This window comes from Mytilus trossulus, chromosome 1 (genome assembly GCF_036588685.1).
Source record: "Mytilus trossulus isolate FHL-02 chromosome 1, PNRI_Mtr1.1.1.hap1, whole genome shotgun sequence".
NCBI lineage: Eukaryota > Metazoa > Mollusca > Bivalvia > Mytilida > Mytilidae > Mytilus > Mytilus trossulus.
The window spans coordinates 26,098,088-26,125,175 of NC_086373.1; the positions used below are offsets into that span (position 1 = coordinate 26,098,088).

Genomic DNA, 27,088 nt, shown 5'->3' on the forward strand with positions numbered 1-27,088 from the left:
TCACCGAGCTCTACAATCATGTGAATAAATTATTGATCAATACACAGGTTCAAATGACATATCTTCCGTAGGGCAGTATCCGGTTTTCCATTTTTCATTAGAAAAACTGCAATATGTTGCGCCGACCAAAATAATTGAAATAAAAGATATACTCCTCGTACGTTTTGTAGATGTAACATTTTAATTATTGCCTTGTTTATCGTGGATACATTGTTATGAAAATCAATAGGTAATTATGAATCATATCTTCATTGTGAAGGTTATAGTAACATATTGCAGTGTGTACTCAGAACAAGTGCTTGCCAATTAACCTGCTTACAAATTGCCCACCTCAAGTGCCACTTAATGCTATTTTTAATTAGCACTTCTGTAATTTTCATATGATAAAAGATGTAAAGATCTGATTTATTGAATAGTAAACTGAAGTCTTATTACACCCTTAAGATCAATTATATTATGAATTATAGGAGATGTGGGGCATACATCAATGAGAATGTCTATGAGAAGGACCAACGACAAAAAAAGACATCAAGAAGGTAAAATTGCATTCTTTAACAAAGACAGAAGAGTAATATACAATCTTCATCTAACCAGGAAGGGTAACATTGCATTCTTCAACAAAGACAGAAGGGTAACATTGCATTCTTCAACAAAGACATCAAGAGGGTTACATTACATTCTTCAACAAAGACATCAAGATGGTTACATTACATTCTTCAAAAAAGACATCAAGAGGGTTACATTACATTCTTCAACAAAGACATCAAGAGGGTTACATTACATTCTTCAACAAAGACAGAAGGGTAATATACAATCTTCAACAAAGACATCAAGAGGGTTACATTACATTCTTCAACAAAGACAGAAGGGTAATATACAATCTTCAACAAAGACATCAAGAGGGTTACATTACAATCTTCAACAAAGACAGAAGGGTAACATTACATTCTTCAACAATAAACAGGAGGGTAACAGTTAGTCTTCAACAATCAACAGGATGGTAACAGTTAGTCTTCAGCAATAGACATGTGTCTACATCAACATGTCAAGCTCTAAATTCTAGATGTATGTAATTGGCGTCATTATTTTAAAATCAGCAAATTATCCATGTAGTAATATAGAGTTGTAAGCATCCCTTATCACATTGCTAATTTAAGAGTTTATGTTACCTGTATAAAGCATACCTTCTGCTTTGATCATTTCCTTTTACGTCAAAAATAATTGTTAATTTTCAAGAGAGAACAATCCTTTCTAAAAATTGTCAAGAATTATAATATTAGAAATCCTTTTTTTTTCATGCTCATTTCCGCTGTATCAGTTGTTCAAGTTTCTTTGTTAAATTGGTCTTATTGATTCTGCATAAACTAGAATTTTCAACAATATCTCGTCACAAATGTTACTATAAACATTGTTGTGAAATCATGATTAATGAACATTCACGGAAAAGTCATTTATAATTTAATTGTAAAATCGGTTAGAAGTTATTATGATCATTGTGACCTAGTTTGTCACGTAATCCACAGATTATTTCTCACTACAATGAAACTACAAATGTGGTTTATTTTTCTTTTGTAATCAGAAACAGCTCAAATCAAAGTGATGTAGAGGAAAAAAAGAACATTGATTTTGTTTATACCTTAAAAATAGCATTCATTTTCAACAATGAATTCGTTGTAAAAAGAACATTTTCAACAATATAGTAAAAGAAAACTTCAAATAACATTTACAAAGACTGAAAATTAAAATATATACAAATTCAGTTACAGCTTATATAATTTGAAAAAAAAACAACAACAAAAAAAAAACAACAGTGCTTTCTTTGGTTATCATACAAAATCTCATTGTTTCCAACCTAACTTGGATTTCAACACGATAACACTTACATTTCAGTTTAACCAAGTCTCTTTTGGATATCTACAATACTTTTTTTACTACTGTTAGTGTCAAATTTGTTAAACATTAACTGTGGTTCGTAAAAATATCAGAAGTCTCAGATAATTATCGTAAATGCCATTAATTTTGGAGAGAAAAAAATAAAGTGATTTGTCCAAATTTTTTATTGTCTAAAAGAAAGTGTACATGATATCGTCATGCACCAAAAATTGACCTTATTGTCATTTGGCAAGAATTTTTACTGTTATTCTTCATGAAGGTACACCCATTTTGACCCTGGTATATTAACTTGAATAATTAAGGGTGAAAATTAATATATAAGAAAAGAAGGAAATACTTTAAACACACAATACAGATGAAAAATCTCTTTAAATTATGTATATATTTGAAGATTCACATCACAAGAAGGCAACTGTAAAACTACTTTAAAAATATATAATTGGGCATCCAACTAGGTAAATTCATATCTATAACTAAACTACTAAAGTTAGATGAATAGAATTGGCACACTATGTATCCAATGATAAATGAAGCTATTTAACAGATTTACCTATATTACATGTATTAAATGGTTTATATAACTCAGTAGTCTATTTTATAGATTTAGCCAATGGGAATTCGGTTATTATAATAATTTGTACTTCCATATGTCCTATTTATAATAATGACAGGTTTAAATAATAGAATTTGAGGGCTTAAAATCTGTTGCAGGATGGACAAGTTTATAAGGTCAAAAAGTTTGAAGGCTGAATAATTAGAAGATTTTTGTTTTAAATTTGAAATACTTATCATTAACATTTACTGTGTTATGTTTATTCCATAATAAATTTCTACACATGAACAAGTTGGGTCAATAATGAGAACAGCATTACTTAAAACACACTGCATAATCAAGTCAAAAACTTTTTTGCCAAAATTAGAATATTTTTTTCAATGACTGCTTTTTTTCAAACTGTAAGTTTTGTCTATCCTCAGGAAAATATGTTTTCTTTTAGAGTCTTTACACTAATCAAGGGTTACAGAATTAAAATGTATCAAATGTTTATGAATATAATAAGTAAGGTTTAAGGGCCATAAAAGAGATATTTACAAATTCTGACACTATTTAATACAGCTTTTTCACCAGATGTTATTCAAATCCAGTACCACTAGCAGAGCACCAAATTTCATCCTTGATTCGTGGTGATGTTCCTGTGATTTTTTTTAGTAGTCTTTTATGTAGACTGGTTCCCAATCGCAATATTAAGTATGTTTCATGAGAGAGTATGCTAAAACCTGGAACGTAATCCCAGGAACCAGGATATCTTTTATGCAAAGTTGTTTGTCTTTCATGTATTGTATCAAAATGTACTCAGCCGAAATATTTTTAAAATTTCACCCACTGGATATTTCAAATATATCCATTGACTCCATTCATTTGCTTACTATAGGCTATAGGTGTTGCTCATTGCTGAAGTCCATTAAGTGCACTATTTGTTTAAATTCTCATCCTTTGATCATTTGGGGATAGTGGTCTCATTGGCAATAACACCATATCTATGCATCCTTACAATTGCCATAGTCTGCACTTGAATGTGCAATTACATTTCACATGATATCAGACACATCTAGAACTAGCAAAAGTTATAATAAATTTTCAATTACTTTCAAATGTATTTATAATTGATGAATTCTTTATTTTGTTTTACTTTTTAGAACTTTGGCAAATAATATTTCCCAATCTCTCATTCAATACAATGCTAGATCATTTAATCAAGTCTTTATCATAAGTTGCAATATGATCATGCCTACATTCATATGTCAACAGTTGTTCACATGCATACCTTCTTATATTTGAAATGCCCAAAAAGGAAAATATCTTATTTCTAAGAGAATAATTTAACAACATAATTCAACTCAATGATGATCTAGATCTAGATGCAATATATTTCATGAATATGCCATGTTAATTTAAAAAGAGGCAGACTTACTTTTGAGAAAGAAACAGCCATTCATCTTGGTATCATGTGAATGTAGTTATCTCCCATGAACAATTTAAATTCATTTGTTATTATCACAAAAATCTACTGGAGAAATTTAAACTTCTCATCATTTCTTCAACTTCTACCTTGTTCAACTTATTACAATTCTCTTCAAAACAAATTGTTAGGGACGGACGAGTTGTTAATTTAAGGATGACTGATAGAAATAACACAAAAGTTTAAATGTCTGCCCTAATTCTACAGTAGCCTTAAAGTGACATCCTTTTAAATTGATGTTCAACTTTAGTTAACTGAATTCTTAACTGAATTCATTATAACAGTTTATTTTATATACTATTAAATGGTGTTAAAGTGTGTTAAAAGCCAAATAATTTATTGTAAGACAATGAAAGACGCAAGTTTGCTTGATTTAAAATGCTGATAAAAATAAATAAAATCTTTTAGAGATTTGTCCATTTTAAGCAAGATTAAATTGAATCTAAACAAAATGCATGTTGTTTTATTTTACCTTTCTGGTGATCTTAAAGAAACATTAAATGTTTTATTTTACTCTGATTATTGATTGTCAAGATTGATAGGTTGATTTAACAATTGTCTTGAATGCCACTTTCAGCACACTTGGTCATCTCTAGGTGGCCAGTTTTTATTGGTGGAGGAAGAGAGAGAGTCCCAGGAGAGAACAGAACATCCACAGGAAAACAGGAAATACTAGACAACTATGATTTGAGTAGAACACACCAGCAATAGATGGGTTACACACTGGTATCCTCCAAGTCTCTTCATGTGGTTTTTGATTATGCGATTACTTTTTCATTGTGATTATTTGATTCCCAGACCAAATATTTCATGACTACTTGATAATCTAGAACTGTATTTTTGAATATTTAGTTATCTTTTTCAAAACAAAATATTAAAGATTATGTGATTATATTGGCAAAACAATTGTGATTATGTGATTACTTGGACCCCCCCCCCCATGAAGGGCCTCACCTCAGTGTTAACAGGTAGATGATCACTGCAGATGAACTACTCCGACCTATTCAGCTTCTGAGGCCAAGATTGTTTGTTATATAAACACATAAATTAAAAATAAAATCTATATTTGTAGTACATGTATTCCAACACACAATTTATGAATGGTATTCTTCGCAGAGTCACGATTTGTGAATTAACCACTTATTTAGAAAAAAAAAAGGTCATTAATTCAAATAACAGCTTAACAATGTAATTTCACAAAATTACCATATCTAGTGTGAGGCAAGTAAAGATTAAATCTAGTATTTTTATCATATTATTCAATTCTATTTTTATTCAAATCTTTTTTTTACAAAAGTACACACACATGTTTTATAACTCTATAAAATCTGAATATCTGTGTCATGTACTTTTACGTCAAGAGATTTGTTTTGTTTATATAAATTTAGCAAACAAACAGTAAATATCAAACTGTTTTAGTAATTTTCTTTATTACACAAATATGAACTAAATGTTCACAACTTTTCAAGAGAGGGAAATTCCTTCATTAATTAGAAGGTGGACTATAAGGGGAAAATGGACAAACTTTTACAATTTTTACAAACTACTTTTACAGACAACATACTGGGACATGTCAAGAGACTTATGTGAATTCCAAGGCTTTTTCTGAAGAAATATTTATGACAGTAATATACAACAATAAAATCACATCAATATTTATAAGTTGTGTTTTTTTTCTGTTTAAAAATTGATAATGGCAGCTTTCTAAATACATACAAATATGAAACTTGACCCAAAATAAAATTTTACAGACCACAGATGCAGTTTCAGAGAAAACTTTTTAAAAATGTAACTTTTCCAAAGGATCATAAAATCCTAGAGACTGCAGATTCTTGGAGTAAGACCTACTTTACCATGTATACTTGCTAAGATTTGGCAGATCATAGAAAAGGTTCTAGCAGTCAGAAACCCTTTTCTAATTGTTCTTTTCATTTAAGTTCAAGTTGAACATTAGTCTTGTTGGTTAACTTGAGGATAGATTATGAATTTACTTCAAATAGCTTAAGTATTTCAAGAAGAGCTCATCTTACAAAGAACATTCAAAGGGAGACTATCATAGATATAAAGTTAAATTGAATATCAGTAGATGCATCTTGCATTAAAAAAAATTCAAAAGGAGCAGTCTTTAAAGAAAAACAAGAATGTGTCTATAGTACATGGATGCCCCACCGGCTCTTTCATTTTCTATGTTCAGTGGACTCTGAGATTGTGGTAAGAACTCTAATTTGTTATTAAAATAAAAAAGATCATATCATAGGTAACATGTGTACTGAAATGTAGGTTGATTTAACTTCAACTTCATCAACAACTACCTTGACCAAAAACTTTAACCTGAAGTGTGACAGACAAAGGAATAAACAAACAAACGTAACAAACTGAAAAAAATAATGTCCTAGGTGGGGTATAAAATTCAAATTTCAGATTTCCCTTTTATGTCAATGTAAACTATAATTTTCCTTGGTGCCCATTATTTTACTGATTCTATAGAATGTCTTTTTAAGTTAAGACTGTTTTGACCCTTTTAGCCCATGCAGCCATATTGGAAATAACTACATTACTGGGAAAGAACTTTTATTCGTGGGAAACCAATTTTCCTGGTTTTCAGGGATGATTTTTTCCGCGAAATTAAGTGTCCAATGATATACAACAACCCTTGTCCAAATCATGACATGGATATATCCCCATGTAGATTTGACAACTGATATGATCTAAATATATATTGAATATCGCCAAATCTGAGAATACTATATTGGTAGTCAGAGCCCAAAAGTAATATGAACTACAACTGCAGGCAGGATTATACCTATTCAATCATTTTAAACTTTTGATCTTTTTATTCTCAATAAAATATATTTTTGATTGATAAAAGTCAGATTTCCGCTATTGATATGCTATGAAAAAGTGTTCATTTTATATCCTCATATTTCTCGTACCTATGGGAAATAATAATTTCATGCTGGACTTGCCTTTGATAAGTCAAGATACATTGATAGCATTAGTTTATGTAACTGTTGTCTTTAGGTGACAGGTTTTTGGCCTAAGTTACACCTTTGATGGTCTTTAATCTGTTGATCACTCCATCTTGAGTTAATTAGTGTGAATGATCACTACGATTTACACGATTTACACAGGTCAATGTTAACTCTTCAATTTCCTTCAATCCAGACATAAAGGAACCTTCGTTTCTAATGGCTTCAAATTTTTTTTTTTTTTTTTAAATTACTAAAATCCCTGAATTTAAAAAAACCACAAACATGTAAAGTTACTGAAACCACGAAAATTGATACCAACGAATTAAAGTACTTTCACAGTACTTTATGAAAACACTCTATCCCAGTTGGGTTTGATTTCAGTTAACTTCATTTATTGTTGAAAATAAGAATCAAAATCAAATTTTAAATTGAGTTTCAATGTAAACTCAAATCTCTAGTGTTGGCCTGTAGCAGAATTATGCATGAACTTTCCATGGAAGAACAAATTGTTGGAATGATAGACAAAAGGAAAAACCATATGCTCTGGCTACTAGGTATAGCATGGATGTAAAAAGCAGACAATTATTTACCTTTTGTCTTGCCTCCTGGTACTGGCACTGGAAAGAATCCAGGGAAACAGTTTATAGCCTCTAAATCTTCTTCATCAATCTCATCTTCATCGCTTGGTAACAACATGTTGCTAAGGAATGATCTACTTTTGTTGGTGTTGTTATTTGTATTTGCAGTACTACTGAAAGGTCTAATGTTGTAAGTATATTTCTCCCTAAGTTCTATTAATAGCTGAGAATCAAAAGCAGCTGTAGTGTAAATACTCTGAAAAATATAAATAGAACTGAGGAATTCACACCAAAATAGAGTAGTCTCCCATCTAATTTTGAAGTCACAAGAATGAAATTGAATTATCTCCCTTATAACAAAACTGAATGCTCCAAACATACAATTTGTAGTTCTAAATGTTTCTTGTCTTACTTCAATAACCCTCCATTTATAGGCAAAAAACTGTCAATCATTCAATCCATTTGCTCTTCAAGGGAGCTCTTCAAGGGAGTAGTGGATTCTTTGCCAAAATTTGAATTATGACAACAGCCTTGGGTGAATTTAAAATCAATAAAAGTTCAAAGTAGAAAATACCAGAAGAATTTTCAAGAATAACCATTTGTTTTTTCATCTCTGATACAAGTTTTGATTGAGGTATCCTGTAAAAGTCTACTTCTTTCATTTTGAAATGAGATAACATCAATTTTCAGAAACTTACCTTTATAAGTGAGTCACCAGTAATCATTTTACCAGACATCATATCCTGAGTTAGAGATCCCATTAATGAGTAAAAATCATCAGCACTACCAGCAGAAAGTATCCTCCTAGAAATAGATTTAAATGTATACTTACAAAAAACTAGAAAAAAGTAAATATTTGGCAATAACAGAGGGATTTTGCTTTAGTTTTAAGATTGTTTTGCTGTGAGACAAGTAAAAAAGTTTCATTCCTGTCTTAAAAGTAAAACTCTTCTTACACAATTCTGTGCATTTCTCTTCCTTGTCTTCATGTGTAAAGTTTGTAAACAGCATGCATTATTCATTTCTTAATTTGGCGTAAAAATATTCGCATACACTTAAGCTTGGTAATTTGGTTTCCACACATATATATCTAGATTTCACGCCTTTTCGTCTTGTCGAGAAAATTCACTGATCAGTACAATTTCTCATCCCACATTGCTTTTTGTTTTATTTACGTATTATTAAGACAATTTTTATTTTTGTATGAGAATAGTGAAGAAGAATATAATTATATCTTATATAGAACAACTGTAACTGGTATAAGATAAGATCTTGGCTGCTGGTAGCTTTTTCTTAAAAGAAAATTAATTTTTCATTGACAAAAATGGTTGCAAGAACGACAAAAAAACTGTAAATCAAACTGCTGTGCCATTATTAATTTGTGTAAGAGTTTCTAGCTTTGAACAGTTGTTAGAAAACTTTTATTTCAAAAACATGATTTTACTTCTTTTCTTTACTTTAAAATTGTAAGGAAACCATTTGAAATTAGATATGATCACACTGGATTGATGTAAATAGTGTTTCTAGTTGAAACTCTTCCCTTCACATTTGTATTCTAGTGTATAAAAAAATGTACAAAAATTTCTACTCAGAGGGAATTACCTCCCTTAAAATTGTCACTCTGGAATCCACTTCGAAATTTAGGAAGTCTTCCAAAGAAATTACAAGGATATCAAATATAGAAAAAATGTGGAAGTTTCAAGACCACTACCCTTTGTGTGTTATACAAGCTGCTTTAACAATTCAATTATTTATGGAATCACTTTTCCTAATAGATTCATGCTTAATTAAAAGCTTAGAAATAATACACATTACTGAAAGTTATTGTTTTCTTTTGAATGGAAAATATGATGAATATTGATTGTTCATTTTGATTAAGTTGTCCATTTCTTAATAGAACAATAAAATATGGTATGCATTGGAATTATCCATATTGATTAGCTTATACATTCAATCTATAGAATTAATTTTACCATAGTATTAATGAATCAACTTCGTGACATATGCTGTAGATTCATTAATATTTGTCGGATTTCATTTTTGTGGATTTTGTGGGTACTGGGGAACCAACTTTAAATGTTTATCAATTAAAATATTTCCTAAAGAAATATATGCAGACAGAATTCGATAACCATGAAAAATAATAAGTTTTCCTCAATCCACGATAATTGGTACCCACGAATGGTAAATGAATCCACCATGGGACAAGAACAAAAAATCTCTCCTCTTTTAATATTTCAAATTTATTATATAAATTAAAAATTATAAAAAAAAAAATACTTATTTTATTTGGTATCTGATTTTACAAAATCCTCACTATGAACTGTAGACCACCTAATTTTTCAATATACTTGGCAAGTTCATAGAGTTCTGATGCATAAAAAAATATGAAATATCCCAGATTACATATACTTTGCCTTAAAAAGTTTTAATTATATGTATTCAACAGTTCTTGTCTGCTTGACACATTTCCCTGTTTCCATTCTCAATTTCATCAATTTTAAAATTATATTTGAATTTTTATTAAATGAAGGGTTTAAGTCTTTCAGAATTAGTTGCTAATAGTAATACTAATGGTAACCCAATGCAAGCATGTTGCCCAACTTACCTTGATAGTTTGCCCCATATTGCCAGGCCAGTTCTAAGTAAAATTTCGGATCCTTCTAATAGTAATGAGTCCCACACCCTGAGTACAATTTCCTTTGGAAGACAAGTAGCAAACATGGTCAGAAACCATTGCATAGTAAAAACATTTGTAAGAGGAGGCTCATAACAGGCACCTACAAACAAAATAAAAATATGATGTAAAACAAAACATTTCATTTTGAATCTATAAGCACCAAATATAGTATTATTTCAAATAAAAATATATATTAATTTCACATTAATTTTTTTTTTGCATTGTTTTCACATTGGGAGCACCTGAGATCACCCTTAGATTTTGGTTGGGTTTGTGTTGCACAGTCTTTAATTTTGTAGGTTGTGTTTTGTTTACTATGAAACGTTTGTTGGTCTTTTCCTTTTTCAGTCGTGGCATTGTCAGTTCATTTTGCCTCCCGTACATATATCAACATCTATATATGTCTACGTCAATATATGTCTACCGTACATATCATATTCCAAAGAAAACTTTAAAAACTTTATCAGCAGAATTTATTATCATTGTTTAAAGTCATAAGAAACCTCAAATCAAAAAAAAATAATGCATATGTTTTTTATAACTCAATGGATAGTTTTCATTGTAAAACTTATGTACATATACTTTTTCTGAAGAAAATTCTTTAATTTATTCATATCTAGAAGAAGTTTACTTTATTTGAATTGCTTCCTTCCAGCAAGCAATTCCCCCGATATATTTTCCGTATGCAAGGTGACCTCCGTGTGGCCCATCTCGTAAAAATCCGGTGACCACAATATGCATGGATGTCCTTAAAATAAACTATTATCTGAATTTACATGTTAAACACGTGCTCAAATTCCATGCTTTTTTGTTTATTTTTCGTCAATTGTTGACAAACAGGTGACAATCGTTAAACTTCGGCTTCAAAACACGAACTTTAATTACCTGCCATATTTTCACAACAACACTGACCGATTGAAAAAAAAATTGACGATTATACGAAATTTACACGAAAAAAATGATAAATTCTAGCACAGAAGACTAAGTTTATGATGTTTGTATGCATTGGTTTAAGAATTGGAAGAACATTATTTTTCACCGGTCACTCGTTTCTTATGACTTTAACAAAGATGTAAAACATACAGATAGTCTTTCAAAAAAATTAAAAGATATGGTTAAAATCAAGCTAATGAGGTAAATGAAAAATTTCAACATTTTGTGAGAAAATATGAAGGAATATGAATGTTTTTACAAAATATTTTAGATTCTGCACATATCTTTTTATATATAGCATAAAAAAATCAGTCAAGTATATTTGTTTATTAGTGAACTTTATACCAGTAGTATTATCTTGAGCAGCACTCTGTAACATGTCCAGATGGCGTGACAACTTTGGATAGGTAATCCTCAGCAGATCTCTGAACACTGCCATATCTACAGACAACGCTCGAAGGTTGTTGACGTAATAACTCTCTGGCAAGACTTTGTCAATGATGTAGATCATCACCTGGAAAATACATACAAGTAAAATTAGGCAAATAAATAGTTGTTCATAGCAAACAATCATAGATTAACAGTAATGTTGGCAAAAATTGATTTGTGAATGCAAAATTTTTATTTGATTGATGAAAATAATGACAGCTAAGCCAAAGAGAATAGATATTCTTATAAATACATTTGTGTACTATGAATTCATTTTTATTTGTTGGAAACCAATTTTCGGGGTTTTCGTGGGTTCAGTTGAACCACGAATTAAAATGTTCAACGAATTACACATTTTCTATAGGATATGTATGCAACGATTACTAAAACCACGAAATCAAATACCCGCGAATATGCAAGTTTTCCTCAATCCATGAAAATTGATACCCACGAAAATATATGAATTCACAGTAGGCAAACATTATGTTAGCAGAACCATGACCATGACCATGTCTTTTTAACTCAACATAGAAAGTGAAATGACATAGCAGATATTATATATATCCTTCAAAAAGGCCTTAAAAGTTACTTCATGGAGGAAAAAAGTGGATTTTGATTGTGATGTTGACATTGAAAATACAGATTACACTTCAAACATCCTATCCAAACTCACAATCATCCATCCATGGAAGGAAAATGAAAAGAAATCTTTACATATCTGTTTTTTACATAATGTATTCTATGTACTTTTTACAAAAATGAACTTATCATGCTGCAAATAAATTTAGATTTTTAATGTACAGTTTTCTAAAGACTAACATAATGCTCAACACTCCAAACCCTTTATGCATCACTATGTGTAGTTACACAATACGTTTCAATTAATTTCCTTATGGGACAACTGGGACATAACATGACTCTAAATTCTGCTTCAATACATTTTACCTATACAACTGTAGAGATGGTATGCATTCGTTTCAGAGAACAAAGCAAATTCTTATTAATTATTAATACCACCAGTCAGAAAAATACACAAACAAGATTAATATGAATAGCTGATAATTGTATTTTAAAGGCTAATAATTGTATCTAATTTCTTGATTTGTGGGTAGTTTTTGTATTTTTATTGTAATATTCTGCATTTGATTGATTGATTGTTGGTGTTTGAACGCCATATAAGCGCCACTTTTAGGCTATTTTGGGGTGGCCAGTTTTTGTTGGCGAAAGAAGCCAGAAGAAAACTATGATCTTCAATATGAAAACTGATAATCCTAGTCAATTAAGATTCTGCAATTTAATTTATATGTAATATTGTATTTTCTTAACCGATCACTGTTGATATTCTTTGACAAATAGACTTAAGATGCATTACAGCATTAGTTAAGTATGTCTAGACTTTGATAAGACATAGGAATCAGAGGACTTAATGTTGTGGATGCTGGAACAGTTAAAATTATAAATGGGATTACTGCAATTTATCAAGATTTAGTATAAATGTTTTTTTCATCAAACAAGGAAGTAAGAATGATAAAATCCATAGTTAAGAATATTCAACAAGTCTTATATACAAGGGAATCAGAAGTAATATCCAAAACAACTTTTAGATATTAGAGGCTACTTATAATTAAAGACTCTATTATTAATAAAAGAATACAGGGCAAATTAAGCTAGGCAGGATATGCTAAACCAATTACAATGACAAGATTTTATATAAATCAATACACTAATTACAATAGTACAAAGACAAATAGAATATGAATACAGAGTAACTTTGGATAATTGTTAGTATTACTATAAACAGTCATTTAGGGGTTATCTAAAACTCTCTGAAATGGGCAATCACTAAAACCATGAAAGCAGACACAAAGAAATAAATTAAGAATGTGTCTATGAGACACAGATGAGGCAACTCCTTGCATATATAGTTAAGGGACATAACTCTAGAATATTGAAAGTGACACCACCAAAGTTCAAACTTGATTTGTGTGGTAATAAGCATAGTCCATCAGCTAGTTCTCAAAAGCGCTCTAGTTAAGGAGTTTGTGTTACAAAAAATGTCTTTGTTGGTTTCAGTTTAAATAAAGATTCTGATAAACTTTAGTTGTTAAATGCACATGAAAGAGCTTCAATATCATTAAAATGTCGAGACTTGGTAGGAAAGGTTAACCCTGAAACATCTGCCAAAAAAGAACTCAGAAAAACTCGAATGAAGCGAGACGAATCTGATGTTTTGAAATTGTTTCAGACACTGCAGAGCTGGCCAATTCCATTATAACATCTGAACAGTAAAATGGCTTGTTCTCGGGTTCTATTGCTTCTTCGGAATTAATGTGCGACCTTCTTATGAAAAGGGAAAATTTGCTTCAGAAATTTTCATTACGGAACGGCTTAATCAAAAGTCAACCGATATCTTCGAAACACTCAAAAGAAAAATCAATGCTTACATTTAAAAAAAAAGGAAATAAAAGGCAAGCAGTCAATGGCTGATAAGAACAACAAAACATTTAGAGCAGATGAAAAAAATGTCGCCTGCTTGTCATAGCTCAGACAAGATAGTTGGTTATGCGATAGGTTCTCCAGTTTGATTTAAGTCCTCTTCCAATGTCTCTTGCAAACTTTGATTGTACACATGTAATGAAAAGTTAAAACCTGTCCTGAGTGGTGTTTTAGAAAAGGCTCATTACTTAGAAAAGCATGTGGATATTTGATGACATGGCAGTTTTTCAAACAATCACTTGGATACCAAGCACTTTTTTCGATTTGGCAATTGTTATTCTAAAAAGCATCCTTTAAGTTTCAAAAAGTGGTCCCGCATTGATTTTCTCACTGAGTATTATCGCACAATATTCATAACGAAATTAGAACGGCAAATCATTACGATAAGTTCTAAACCATCAGTCACAATCGTGTTCTTGGGAATGGAAGAAATTTTTGTTAGTTGGGGGAAACAAAGTTGCTTTTCTTGAATTCTTTTGTTTTTAAAGAGTAAATAATCCTATAGATTTACACTTGAATGTATTGATTTATTTGTATCACATGGAAGTATGTGCCACAAAATATATGTTGAAAATGAAATGGCGTAAAATGGTTTAAGCTTATAATCATACAGGAAGAAGCCGATAAAAAAATGTTTCTTTATAAAAAGCAAAAACATGCAGCTGACAAAGGTTACGACTCCATTGTTATTAAACCTTCTGACACTGTTGTGGAAGTATTGGCTTACTATTTTCACAGTTGCATATCAATTATAACAATGTAAGTCTGACATATACATCCTCCAAATGCAGATTATTAAATGTGCAATCAATGTGTGCAAACTTGGTGAGAATGTTTGTAGAAAACTGCCAAGATTTCGCGCCAATACAGGTTGTGATTCAGTAAGTGTTTTGTCTGGTAAAGAAAAAAAGCAAAGCATTTGGCTTTTTGACACGTTATGTGGAGTTTTCAGAAGGTCTATTCCATCTTGGTGAAACCTTGGAAGAGGTTGGGGAAGAGTTGTCAAAACACTCGAGAGGTTTTCGTGTTCTATATAATTATGGCTACCGGAAATTAAAAATATCGATAAATAAAGATCAGAACGTTTTGAAATGCAAAAGATGCAATGTTAAAGCACATTAAACAATCCAACTTTCAGACGAAGATTTGGACATCTGCTCTTAAACACAACACTGGTCTGCTGCCAAACAAATATGATTGGATTGTTTAGAGCGCTATGATCAGTATCAATTTGCTAGACCAACCACCAGCGTTAGATGCTTTGGTAATTCTGATGTGCTGTTCATGTTATGCTGGTTGTGCCAAAAAAGATGTTCATGTTTCAACAAGGTTTATCCTGAACAGATAGCTGTATGTTAATGCTCGAAAGCTTGTAGATATAAGCATTATCAAATCTTTGATATTGCTAACGATGACGAAGAAGATGTTGGAAAAGGTGATAATTTCGGTAGATGCAGGTGACCAAACTGATGACGATTCTATTGATTGATTCTATTGATTGACCTTCTGTGTGACCTTAAAATGTGGTGATGCGGTTGTTAAATTAAAACAGAAAAAAAAAAAGAAACTTAGAAACCCTGACAGTTTTGTGTGTTTTAATATGTGAGTTAATTCATGAATGTGATGTATAAATTTGTGACAGAATAGTGCATTTCTGGTTGCTTATGTTTGTGTTTGTCGTTGATTATCCGGTTGTTTTTGTTTCTTATCTTTATTTTTTTTTCAACAGCCTTTATATACTTTATGCTGTATGTTTCAATGTGAAACAATATACCATTTTATCGAGAAAATTAGTACGTATGCTTCTTTTCATTCAAAATCATGACTTTTGGAAATTGACCCTCCCCCTTTTTTTCTTGGTCCTCTACGATTAAAAAAATAATTAAAATTTAGCCTGCGTTTTAATAAGATATAATGTGTTCCATTTAATAAAAAGTGAAGTACTGAATATTTGGTTATTTTTACATTTTTCTGTAATAGTGTGCACAACAAAATTTTTGATATACCCTGAAATAAGTCCCCTTTTAACCCCTTTTGGACACTTTTTCAAAAGTCTAACACCTCTTAAAATATTCTTCAGATATTACTCTTTAAATTTATACAAAAAAATTGCGGTACCCTGGGGTGTAACACAGAACTGATTTTTTGCCCTACCAGCTGATGGACTAGCACTGTGTATATGTTTCATAAAATTTGGTTGAGGGTTTTAATTTGGGACTTACAGACTTATGGACAGGAATACTGATGGACATGGGGTAAATGAAAACTTAATCCCCCCCTCCTCTGCAGAGTGGGCATAAAAATAGGCAAATGTCTATAACTATGTACTAACATTTCTTTTCATCTGTGCAATGTTAAAAAAATAGACTTTTGTCTATTACTAAGTACTAACAGGTTTTTTTTTCAATCTGTGGAATGTTTGTGAAAACTTAAGTGAGATGGAGACAAGACTACAATGTGTATACTGAAAATTCAGAAATTATTGCGAGTTTTTATGATTGCGAAAAATGCGACAGAGTTGTAAATGTAATAATTCAAACTCGCATTTTGAAATGTTTACATGAATAAAACAGGATTTTTCTCAAAATTGTAAACATTAAAATCGCATTATAGTCTAAAATGACAAAATCGCATTAATAAATGCACACAATTATTTCTGAATTAACAGTATTTTGAATTTCAAATTTTGACTAAGCTTCTTTCAAATTTCCCTATCCAACAACTACCTTCAGAGCTTCATCTTCCCTTCTCTCAGTCACATCTAATAGTAATGCTGCAATAACATTGAAACCCTGACAATAACCAATGGATTTATTCCAACGAGCAAAACCCAGTAAAACACGCTTCAATGTTGCTCGGTCTTCTTCATTTTCATGACCACTGAAACCACTGCAGCCTGTTCTGTGTAAATCCTGAAAAAAATCAGATATTATTTAATGGAGGTGTTGCATAATCATTTTTAGTTTATAACCAGCATTCACTCATGTAACTTTAGAATTGGGCTGAATTTTTAATTGAAGTGGCTATCTTTCATAATTTCTTTTTTCATAATTTATCTTTTGTACTGATGTAATGTTCTGGTAGTGATCAGAAACATTGTTTGCATTATGGACTAAGTATTTTTTTTTCATTATGGACTAAGGTATTTCTTTTACAGCAAGTGTGAGACTGTTGCAATATTTAAATCTTTACTGATGTTATCTATTTAGAAACAGCAGAAGTCTACATACTTTGAACTTCCAACGAATACCGATTTGAATAGGTTATTGTGACTGGCTTATATGTATTATTGCAAGAGTTTATACACATTTTTCTTAAAGATATTCAAAGATGAAAAGAAACTTTGAAGCACTGTGCAATGCTCGCTTTCATCTGAGTATTACAGATTTTAAAACATAACAATGGTCTATTTCTAATGTTACCAATACAACTCAAGCTGGACTTCAGTTGCAAGAGGATTCATTTAAACCTCTATGGCTTACTGAGTGTTCTCTATGTTATGACAAGGTAAATACCATCCGACTACTGAATATCAACAAACATTAGAAACTGGGTTTGATAAAAGACAAAACTAAAAAATTCTAAAAACAGGCATCAAATGTGGCACAGTGCTAACAATAGTCCAAGATTACATGTGACAACTGACAGTCTTGTTAGGATTTGTCACAATTATCATACAAAGGCTGTCAGATGTCATTGCAACTTCCTTGAATATTTTATTCAAAATCTCATAAGCTACTGAAGTCATGAGAGTATTGTGATTTAAATGAATTTTGCTTTTCAATTAAAATTTCCATTTTTTCGTAATTGCCAATAATATTTTCCTGCAGCGACAGAAACTTTTTTCCGATAATTATATTTTTTTGTTGCACTGTTTGATCTTAACTGTTGTTCTCGTAAAGATATTAAATTGCAGGAAAACATTAATTTAATGTGACATTAAAACAATTGTCAACATTATAAATGGTTTTAAGGCTCAATGCCATACAATTCTTCGTCATAGATTTTTACTAGAAAACTTATAAATGAATGAACGATTTATAGAGCTACTCCCACCTGCGACACAGAAACAGTATGACGGAATTATCGACAATCCTTAGGATAAATTTGTCTAGAGGTTTCCGTGAAGAATAATCAGCAGTGTATTGTTCTGTCAAATCTTAAGAAAAATCTAGCAAGATTTTTATCTAACGCAATAGTCTATGATATTAATTATCACAAAAAAATGTCAAGATTTAACTCATCATTATGGGTTAGGGGAAATTATTTCTTTTAACTATCACACGATTTATCGATAAAATAGTGTCTTTAAGGATAACATAAATAATGTAATTACTTACTTTGCTATATTAATGTTCAAGAAGAGGCTTTAAATAGCAAAGAACCTAGTTATTATTTTCCATGCAGTAGTACTAGAAAATAAATTTACATTTGTAGTACTTGCAATCTTTTACTTAAAAACTTTTGAGCTGTAATAGTTAGAATTCAGTACAATGTCTTTTGTTTATAAATGTTTAAAACTGCTATTCTGCTATTCAACAGTGCAAAATCATGCAAATGTAGAGAAAGCTTTTCAAAGAGGTAGTACAACACACATGAAAAAAATACCATTGAAAATTCCTCATCTGATTTAAAGTGTTATCATTACTCAATCTCACAGTAATGCTAGATCTTTTTCTACTTTTTGTAACTTGACTAACATATATAGGTTCTTGTGACTCAGAGCATGGTTTCATGGGCATCCATTTCCCATTTCCATTCTCAATTTTATAAAAAAAAATGTCTTTTTGGGCAAAAAGTGGGCACCTGAACATTCGGATTTTATATGATTATGTTTATTTCATTGGGATAATAAATTTTCAATGCTATTTTTATACCTGTTGTGAGTGACAAAAATGTAAAGCTTAAGGACTGCATAAAGACCACCTTATTGCTTTATAGATTGAATACATTCACAGTTCCTGAACATCTGATTACTGCCTTAGTACAGACAAATGAATATTGATGGGTTTACTGATTTATGAAATCACCTCAATCAGGTTTTACTCACAAGATCAGAAGAAACAAAAACATTTAGAGTAGTGATTCACCAAGATGACGATGGAATCAGAACGTGTGGAACTATATTCTCATGATATAGGTTCTGCTTCATTACTCTCTCCTAGATTTTTATGATTTCGAAAAATGGTTTTATTTCTTCTTAAAAATTATATTTATGAACTATTCCTAAATTAGAATTTTCACAATAAAAATGTTTATAAATTGCCATTCAATCAGGAATACTTATTTGCTTTGGTAAATCAGTGTTAAAAAGGGATACAAATATAATTCAAAGTGTAAAGATAATTATGGTATAAAATTGAATGAAAATATTGTCATGTTTTCTTCCCATCTGTATAATTATACTGTCACTGTGAATGATGTTAAAGATTGGTTATAATCGGAATCTGTCATACTTTTCAACCCACTTAATTTATTTCTGTCGATAGGGTAGAAACCTGATATGTCAAATATAACTGCAAGCGTTGGAACCAATCCTTAGATCAAAATCAAACTCATCCATATATGTGAAATCTTATTCAAAACAACAAAATCTATACAAATAGAGATATAAAACCAGATTTTCTCAGATTCCATGTAATAAGATAAAACAATTTGATTACAGAGAAGGTTTGCAAACATTTATGAAACAATTACTTTATATTTGTTTTTAAAAGAATATAAGCCATAAAAACATGATGTAATTTCTTCATTGTATCATTCCAATATCTCAGAAGTAATATCATCTGAAAACAGTTTCTTCAAATAACAGCAAATTTATCCTGTTGATCAGTAAAAAAATGTAATACACCAAACCTTCAGAGAGATCAAGTCAATCCCATTATCTAACATGTTTAAAATGAGTGAAAGTATCCAGGTTTGTCGGACAAAAAGAAGAGAAGGCCTCACTGTGATTTTAACATGAAGAACAGCAATAAAAGTGCTGTTCCTTTGCTTTTTGTGCCTGTTCTTTCATTGTTCGTTTTGTTTTGTTGCTTTGCATGTACTGATTTTGTGTCATGAATGAATACCCCATTTCCCATGTTTTTCTATAAGGTTTTGTATGTGAATCAATTGTATGTGAATTATATTCCTTCTGATTTCTCGGATGTGTGGTTTGTAGAAAATTAATGAAAATATGAGTTCTCTATATTATGAGTTTATATATTATGTAAATTTACTAAACATGAAATTAACCAAAGTCAATGTCATAGAACAAGCACATACAAAATCACTTTTAAGTTCTTTTGAACAAAAGGAAATGGGGGTAATTGGAACATACATCAATGAAATATATAGCAACATGACAGACAGACAGAGACAGACAGACAGAGACAGAGACAGAGACAGAGACAGAGACAGACAGACAGACAGACAGACAGACAGACAGACAGACAGACAGACAGACAGACAGACAGACAGACAGACAGACAGACAGACAGACAGACAGACAGACAGACAGACAGACAGACAGACAGACAGACAGACAGACAGACAGACAGACAGACAGACAGACAGACAGACAGACAGACAGACAGACAGACAGACAGACAGACAGACAGACAGACAGACAGACAGACAGACAGACAGACAGACAGACAGACAATATCTTCTAGTATGACAAAATAGAATGTGGAAAATTTATTATTTGATTGAACTTTCAAATTCCAAAGGACCATAACTATGCACAAAATCATTAGACCAGACCCAAATTTCCGAGCAGATCTATAACTTGTAATGATAAAACTATACAACAAATATCAAATCATAATTGCTTTGAAAGTAGGAAGAAAAAAAGTGTGGAAAACTGATTTGCCAGACTGATGGATCATGGAGACTTTTAGAAGTAATTAAGAAATTATTTTTATCGTGCTGCCTACAAAGGAGTTATTGCATGACCTTATTAGAAATTTTTGTTACTGTGATAACTTACCTTGACAATTTGATGACCTAAATTATTGTCGTCTGGATTGCTTTTTTCGTTGAACACAAATCTCATTGTCTTCTGCCAATCCACTCTCTGTTCTCGTATATGATTGTCTGCCAAACTTAACCATACCTGTTAATTAAAAGTTGAATTAATATTGAGACACAAATAGCTAAGGCTGCTGCATAGCTAATGGTCAATGATAAAGTCATTAATTAATTATAGACCTTTTCCAGATGTTAATTTCCCTTTTTCTGCAGAGAATTGGAACAGGATGTAAAGTTTACATGCAATTGTTTTAAAACATTAAAAGAAGGTGCACTTAGAGGGATTAATAATTTTTAATTGGCTTCATTTGAGCAATGCATGTTTCTTCTTTTTCACACGCCTACTTAGATGTGCCGATATGTTTAATATAACTAGCTGAAACTAAGACCAACCAACAATAAAATAATAAACTTGTTTCTGTGTTGTTAAGTTGCTGTCTCAAATGTTCTAGTCATGAATATGTATGATTATCATCTTTTTATTCATACTTAAATGGACAAGTAAAAAATAACAAGGATCTTAAAAAGTTAAGGTTTAAAATTGAACTTTTGAATGTTATTTAACCCAGATGTCCTAACAATTTAACAAGTTTAACACATTATTTTATTAGTAATTATAGGTTCTTTCTTGTTATTACCCTACAAATCAACTGAGTTATGTATGTTCCTTACAAAACTTATTACATTTGGATTCCGTCAAATTCGATAAATTCAATTCCTTTTCTAAACATGCTAAAGTAATGTACAATTTATTGAAAAAGCTTCAGAAGATAAATCTATATTCCGTTTGAAATGAAAGCAACTTAGAAAAGAAGAGCTCTGACATTAAAACTAAATCCAATTTGTCTTGAATAATCAATTACGGTTAAAGAACGTAAAACGTGACGTGTAGATTTGTAAAGTCTGTCACAACAAGCAAATGAAGTAGCCGTATATTTCTCAAGTCTTGTGTACTTATTTTGACCTCCGTCTCACAAATATACTTCATTAGTTCTTCACGTATTCCCTTGAGGAGTAGAATAACAAATAAGCCGTAATAATCTTGTTGCAATCTATGACCGATTCAATAAGTCCAAGTCATTCTCGCCTAGATAAATGGCTTTACATATAAAAGTCTTCCACATAAAAGTTCTTGCACATACTATTAACTTCTTTCCATATACTTAATATGATATTGTTGTTTAGGCATTATAAAATCTATTACTATAAATCATTATTTAAAACATTTAAAAACATTTCAAGAAAGCTTTAGTTTTTTATATGTCCTTTATCCTATGATTTATAATATAAAAAAAATCTTTGCTACAAATACTCCAAAAGGGGTCAATATTTTGAGGCTTCAGAACATGTTTCAGGTTCAAGATAATAATCTCAAACTCATTATGTAAAACAGTCATATCTGCATCCTAAATGTATCACATCACCTTATAAATTTCAGCATGGATAACAAATGAAAGTAATAGAAGGCTTCTGCATATATATATTTTTTGTAATATGATCAAGGACTTAAAATATATACGTCCCTGATATGATTAACAGTTCAATTATGCTGAACAAAATTTCCTGATAGCATTTGACAGCAGAGACTCACTTTGTTCAATTCACACTAGAAAACCCTGCCACCCTAAGGATCATTCCTAGGAATTGTTTGCCTACCTTTTTACGAAAGCTGTCTGGTATACCCATAGGTAACCTTGCCACAGCCTTCATGGCATCTTTCCACTGTTCAAAGGCACTGTCACCAGGTGGTGGTTCTATACTGAATTTCATCCGAGTGTCTATCCCTAGAAATAAAGAAAAGATAAATGAATTTATAGAAATAAATCTTTGAGGTGTTTGTGGGTGACCTGATTTAAGAAATTCTAACTCTTTCCGATTTTATCCTCTGTCAGATGTCAGTAAAAATTCCTGTACATTGCACTTAGCAGTACCTTTTTTCCAAAATGATTCTTGAATTTGTTTTTGTCCTTGTTCTTGTCATAAATATGAAATGTTTGCCACTGGACATAAAGCAAATAACAATCAATCAATCAATTCTTTGTGAATCCACCATTGATAACAAATTGTTTACAGAAAAGTGTTTAAATAACAAAGGCAACTACCCTAGGTTTTATATGTGTAAATATTTTCACGGGCAATTCTGTGAAAAAGGAGCTGAAAATCTTTCCATCAAGATCTAAAATTTTGCTTTGCAGTACAGTTCAAGATTAAAACAGTCTCAGGCAACAACAACATAACATTTCTATACAGAAAACAACCTACATTTGTGAAAAAATGATCATTGTTTTGAACAGAATTTGGATACAAGTTCAAACTAACTGCAGTGTTATTTAAAAATGAAGCAAGCAAAACAGTTTTACTGTCAACATTTCAAATACCATAAGATATTTTTAGTATTCTTCCACCAATGTTAGTAGCATTAAATTGACATTGCTTTTATAACCTTTTACATGACTGAAAACAATAAACTAAAGATCAATTGATTTCAACCCTTTCCTATGTTTATCTTCAAGTATCAAAAGACATGATACAGACAGTAAATAGAACAGGCAATAACATCTCTTCTTTTATGTTGTATCATAAAATGTCCTTTAAATTCCTTAGGTTTGGGTTTGAAACTGCCAAATTGTGTTTTAAACTAAAAAATTTCAACTACTATGAACATGGCATTTCTTATATTTCCTGAAAAATGGTCACAAAGATATTCTCTAAGAATCAAAAATAGGGGAATTCAATAACAGAATGTTGCACTTCTTAAAGGAGTAGGGGCAATAAGGCCCTTATTTGGCCCAAAAATTACTGGAAATTTTAAAGTTATCATACATATTCTTAAATTACTGAAAACATGTCTAAGGTATAAGGTACGAAGAAAAACAAAACAAATTTGACATTGTACAAGTTACCATGGCAACAAATCATAGCCTAATTTGCTAATTTTTTTAATTTCGTGATTTTCCTTGTTTTTTCATCAAATTTTAGACTGAAAAAGTATGTGCACAGTCAAGAAACAAATTTATATTTGGTGAGATAATGCAAATAGTTATAAAAAAATTTGTAAGGGTTCCGCGGAACCCAGTGTCTCGCCTATTTTTGCTGTAAATCGCAGGCTCAACAACAATGAGGAAAAAAATCAATAAAAATATTCCTCTTGTTACTATTTTATGATTGTAAGAAAATCTAAGTCCATTTAAAAGTAAATTACAGAAAAATCGGAGTAATCTTTTTACAAACTTTACTTCTGGAATCTGGATACAATCTTATGATCATAAATAAACTTCTGTCCAAGTTTGGTACAAACCCAGGATAGTTTAAGAAAGTTATTAAAATTTTAAAAACTTTAACCACAGAGTGAATGTAATGGTTCCCCGCAGAAAAACTAAGTCCATTTATAGTAAAATACGGAAAAAATGGATTTATTTATTTACAAAATTTACTTCTGGATACTATATTATGATCATAAACAAGCTTCTGTCCAAGTTTGGTACAAACCCAGGATAGTTGGAGAAAGTTATTAAAATTCTAAAAACTTTAACCACAGAGTGAATGTTTTGTTTCCCCGCAGAAAAAACTAAGTCCATTTATAGTAAAATACGGAAAAAATTGAATTTTATTTTTACAAAATTTACTTCTGGATACTATTTTATGATCATAAACAAGCTTCTGTCAAAGTTTGGTAGAAATCCAGTATGGTTTAAGAAAGTTATTAAAATTTCAAAGACTTTAACCACAGAGTGAATATTTGTTGACGCCGCCGACGATGCCGATGCCGCCGACGACGCCGACGCCGACGGAATGTAGGATCGCTTAGTCTCGCTTTTTCAACTAAAGTCAAAGGCTCGACAAAAAGCTTTTGTTTAATTATTTTATTGTTTCTTGGCTGCGCAGGATGTTTCCACAACTGAAATAAAGTCAGAAAACTGCATAAATTCTGTATTTTTCATCGTTTTTGAAAAAAACTACATAATTATTATGACATAATTGTGACGTCATCAGATAAAAATCTGAATGTTTTTTATTTATATTTCTTGACCCTTTGCATTTCTTAACATTATGTGCCAATTTGAAAGAGTTATCAAACATTTTATTTTCTTGGGCCAAAATTAGGCCTTAATGCCTTTTTTACTCCTTTGGTTAAAAAGAAATAAACTCCCAAAAGTTAGTTAATCTGAAGTAAAAACATTTCACAATTCTGTTTTGAAGGCATCTTTACATTTCTACTTGATAACTTTATAGCTTTCAAATCAAAACAAGTACTTGGTACATGTACATGTATGCTGTATAAATGTTTATCATAATACTACTTTGTCTTATTTCCTTTTACCATTGTTGAAAGACTGTAAAGTTAATATCTCAATCTTTGGTTTTAAAATTGAAACAAAAAATTTAAGTTCACAATCCCACAGCTCATTCAAAAGACTGGTTCTAACAGGCAAATAAAAAATATACTCTAATAATTTGCAACCATTAGCTATTTCTTTGCCTGCACTGGCAAGATTCAAATCTAATGTCTGATTCACGCTCTAACTTATCATTCAAAGACCATTTTTATATCCATATCTTTTATTATATATGTTTGACTGGATTATTGGAAAATGTAATTGCATGTCACATGAAACTATATAAAACTGCCTATGCAATGAAATGGCCTTGTGGGATTGAACAGTAAAACATAAGTAAGACATATAAGTACAATAAGTACCTTGTTTACTTCAAGAGTGGTAGTATGATAGCATATTTTCAGAGCACATGAATTACTGATTGTTATTTGGAACATCAGCAGTTTTTATTTATGATCTATTTTTAACAGGAGAAATCATTCTGAGAGTATTGCAAGGCAATACATAGTCCCTAACTGATTAAGAATTTATTGTACTGGAACTTGATCTATAACTTGTCATAACAAATATCAAGTCAATATATTCAAGCATAACGGGGGAAAAAAGTGTGGAAAACTGATTATTTGAGTGAATTGTCTATATCAAAGGACCATAACGCTTCACAATCATCAGACCAATACAAAATAGTCATGTAAAATAAGCAAAAGTTTCAAAGTCATATTCTTGAACATAACCCGTGTCATGCTAACAACTGGGTTTTTTTAAATAATGTGTTTAGTCTCGATGCAAAGACCCTATAAGTTAATCAATATTAAAGCCAATTTAATCTGCAATCTTTAATGACCTGACAACAGTATTCTTACTATATCCCTCCTTAATTATCTGTTTATATGTTTGGTAAGCTTTTGAGGTGAATACTGACATTTTTGAGCTTTGTAAAGAATATTACCATAAAAAATTGGATGTGAAATACCTGAATGTATAAGATGTCTGCATGTTGAGTTATATTTATGAATTATTTTCTTATACCGGTGATAAAATTTAGTAAATGTTTTGACCCGAGTTTGTGATATCGAAAACCCTGGTGCAATAATTTTTCAGTAATACATAAATACATTCTGCAATGCCGATGTCTTATTTTTTGACTACGTTCAAGCAAGACAAAAACTGATTTTCCAAATAAAGAAATAACAGGTTAAATTTTCTAATTATAATATTATCTGGAAGAAGAAATAATCTTCTATGCAATTACTAATTCTCCCATCAAGGATTCTCTGTGTAATTGACTGTCACTAGAGAAAGTATTCATACATAATTAAATCTTAAAGTTTCAAAAACAGAATTTGCGTTCCAACTCAAATTATGTTCCATATTGTCTAATTTAATATGAGAAGCCATGTACAAGTTGTAATTGATTCTTTCTCAACTCAAACATCATAATAAACCTGATAAATTGTAAATAATAAAAGAAAATTTTAACTATCTTTTTCAGCCATATGTGTCAGTCAAAACCCCACTGCTCATTATAGATAAAAGTAATTAATTGAAATTCAATAAAGTTATTACTCTTCTTTGAGGAACGAAAAAAAACATTCAATTTATAACTAGAAAATAGGAAATCCCTGCAGACATTTACCATTAGGCATATGCATACATAGCAAATTTTCAAAGGCCATTATTTTCCATGTTCCCTCTTAAAAGGTTTGAAACATGCTACAAGTTAATTTGAAACATATTG

At 30.8% G+C, this 27,088-nt stretch overlaps 1 protein-coding gene across 3 annotated transcripts in view; it reads right to left on the minus strand.

Moving 5' to 3' along the window:
* Positions 1 to 27,088, minus strand: part of LOC134720439 (TBC1 domain family member 30-like) — a 69,688-nt gene that overhangs the window by 15,075 nt on the left and 27,525 nt on the right. For all 3 annotated transcript variants that reach the window (XM_063582836.1, XM_063582837.1, XM_063582838.1), the window contains 7 exons: positions 22,670 to 22,797; positions 20,973 to 21,098; positions 16,726 to 16,911; positions 11,420 to 11,588; positions 10,070 to 10,241; positions 8,160 to 8,265; positions 7,474 to 7,717 (listed from right to left, as the gene is read on the minus strand). In XM_063582836.1, the coding sequence (XP_063438906.1) occupies positions 7,474 to 7,717; positions 8,160 to 8,265; positions 10,070 to 10,241; positions 11,420 to 11,588; positions 16,726 to 16,911; positions 20,973 to 21,098; positions 22,670 to 22,797 (1,131 nt within the window). The remainder of the gene's footprint in view (positions 1 to 7,473; positions 7,718 to 8,159; positions 8,266 to 10,069; positions 10,242 to 11,419; positions 11,589 to 16,725; positions 16,912 to 20,972; positions 21,099 to 22,669; positions 22,798 to 27,088) is intronic.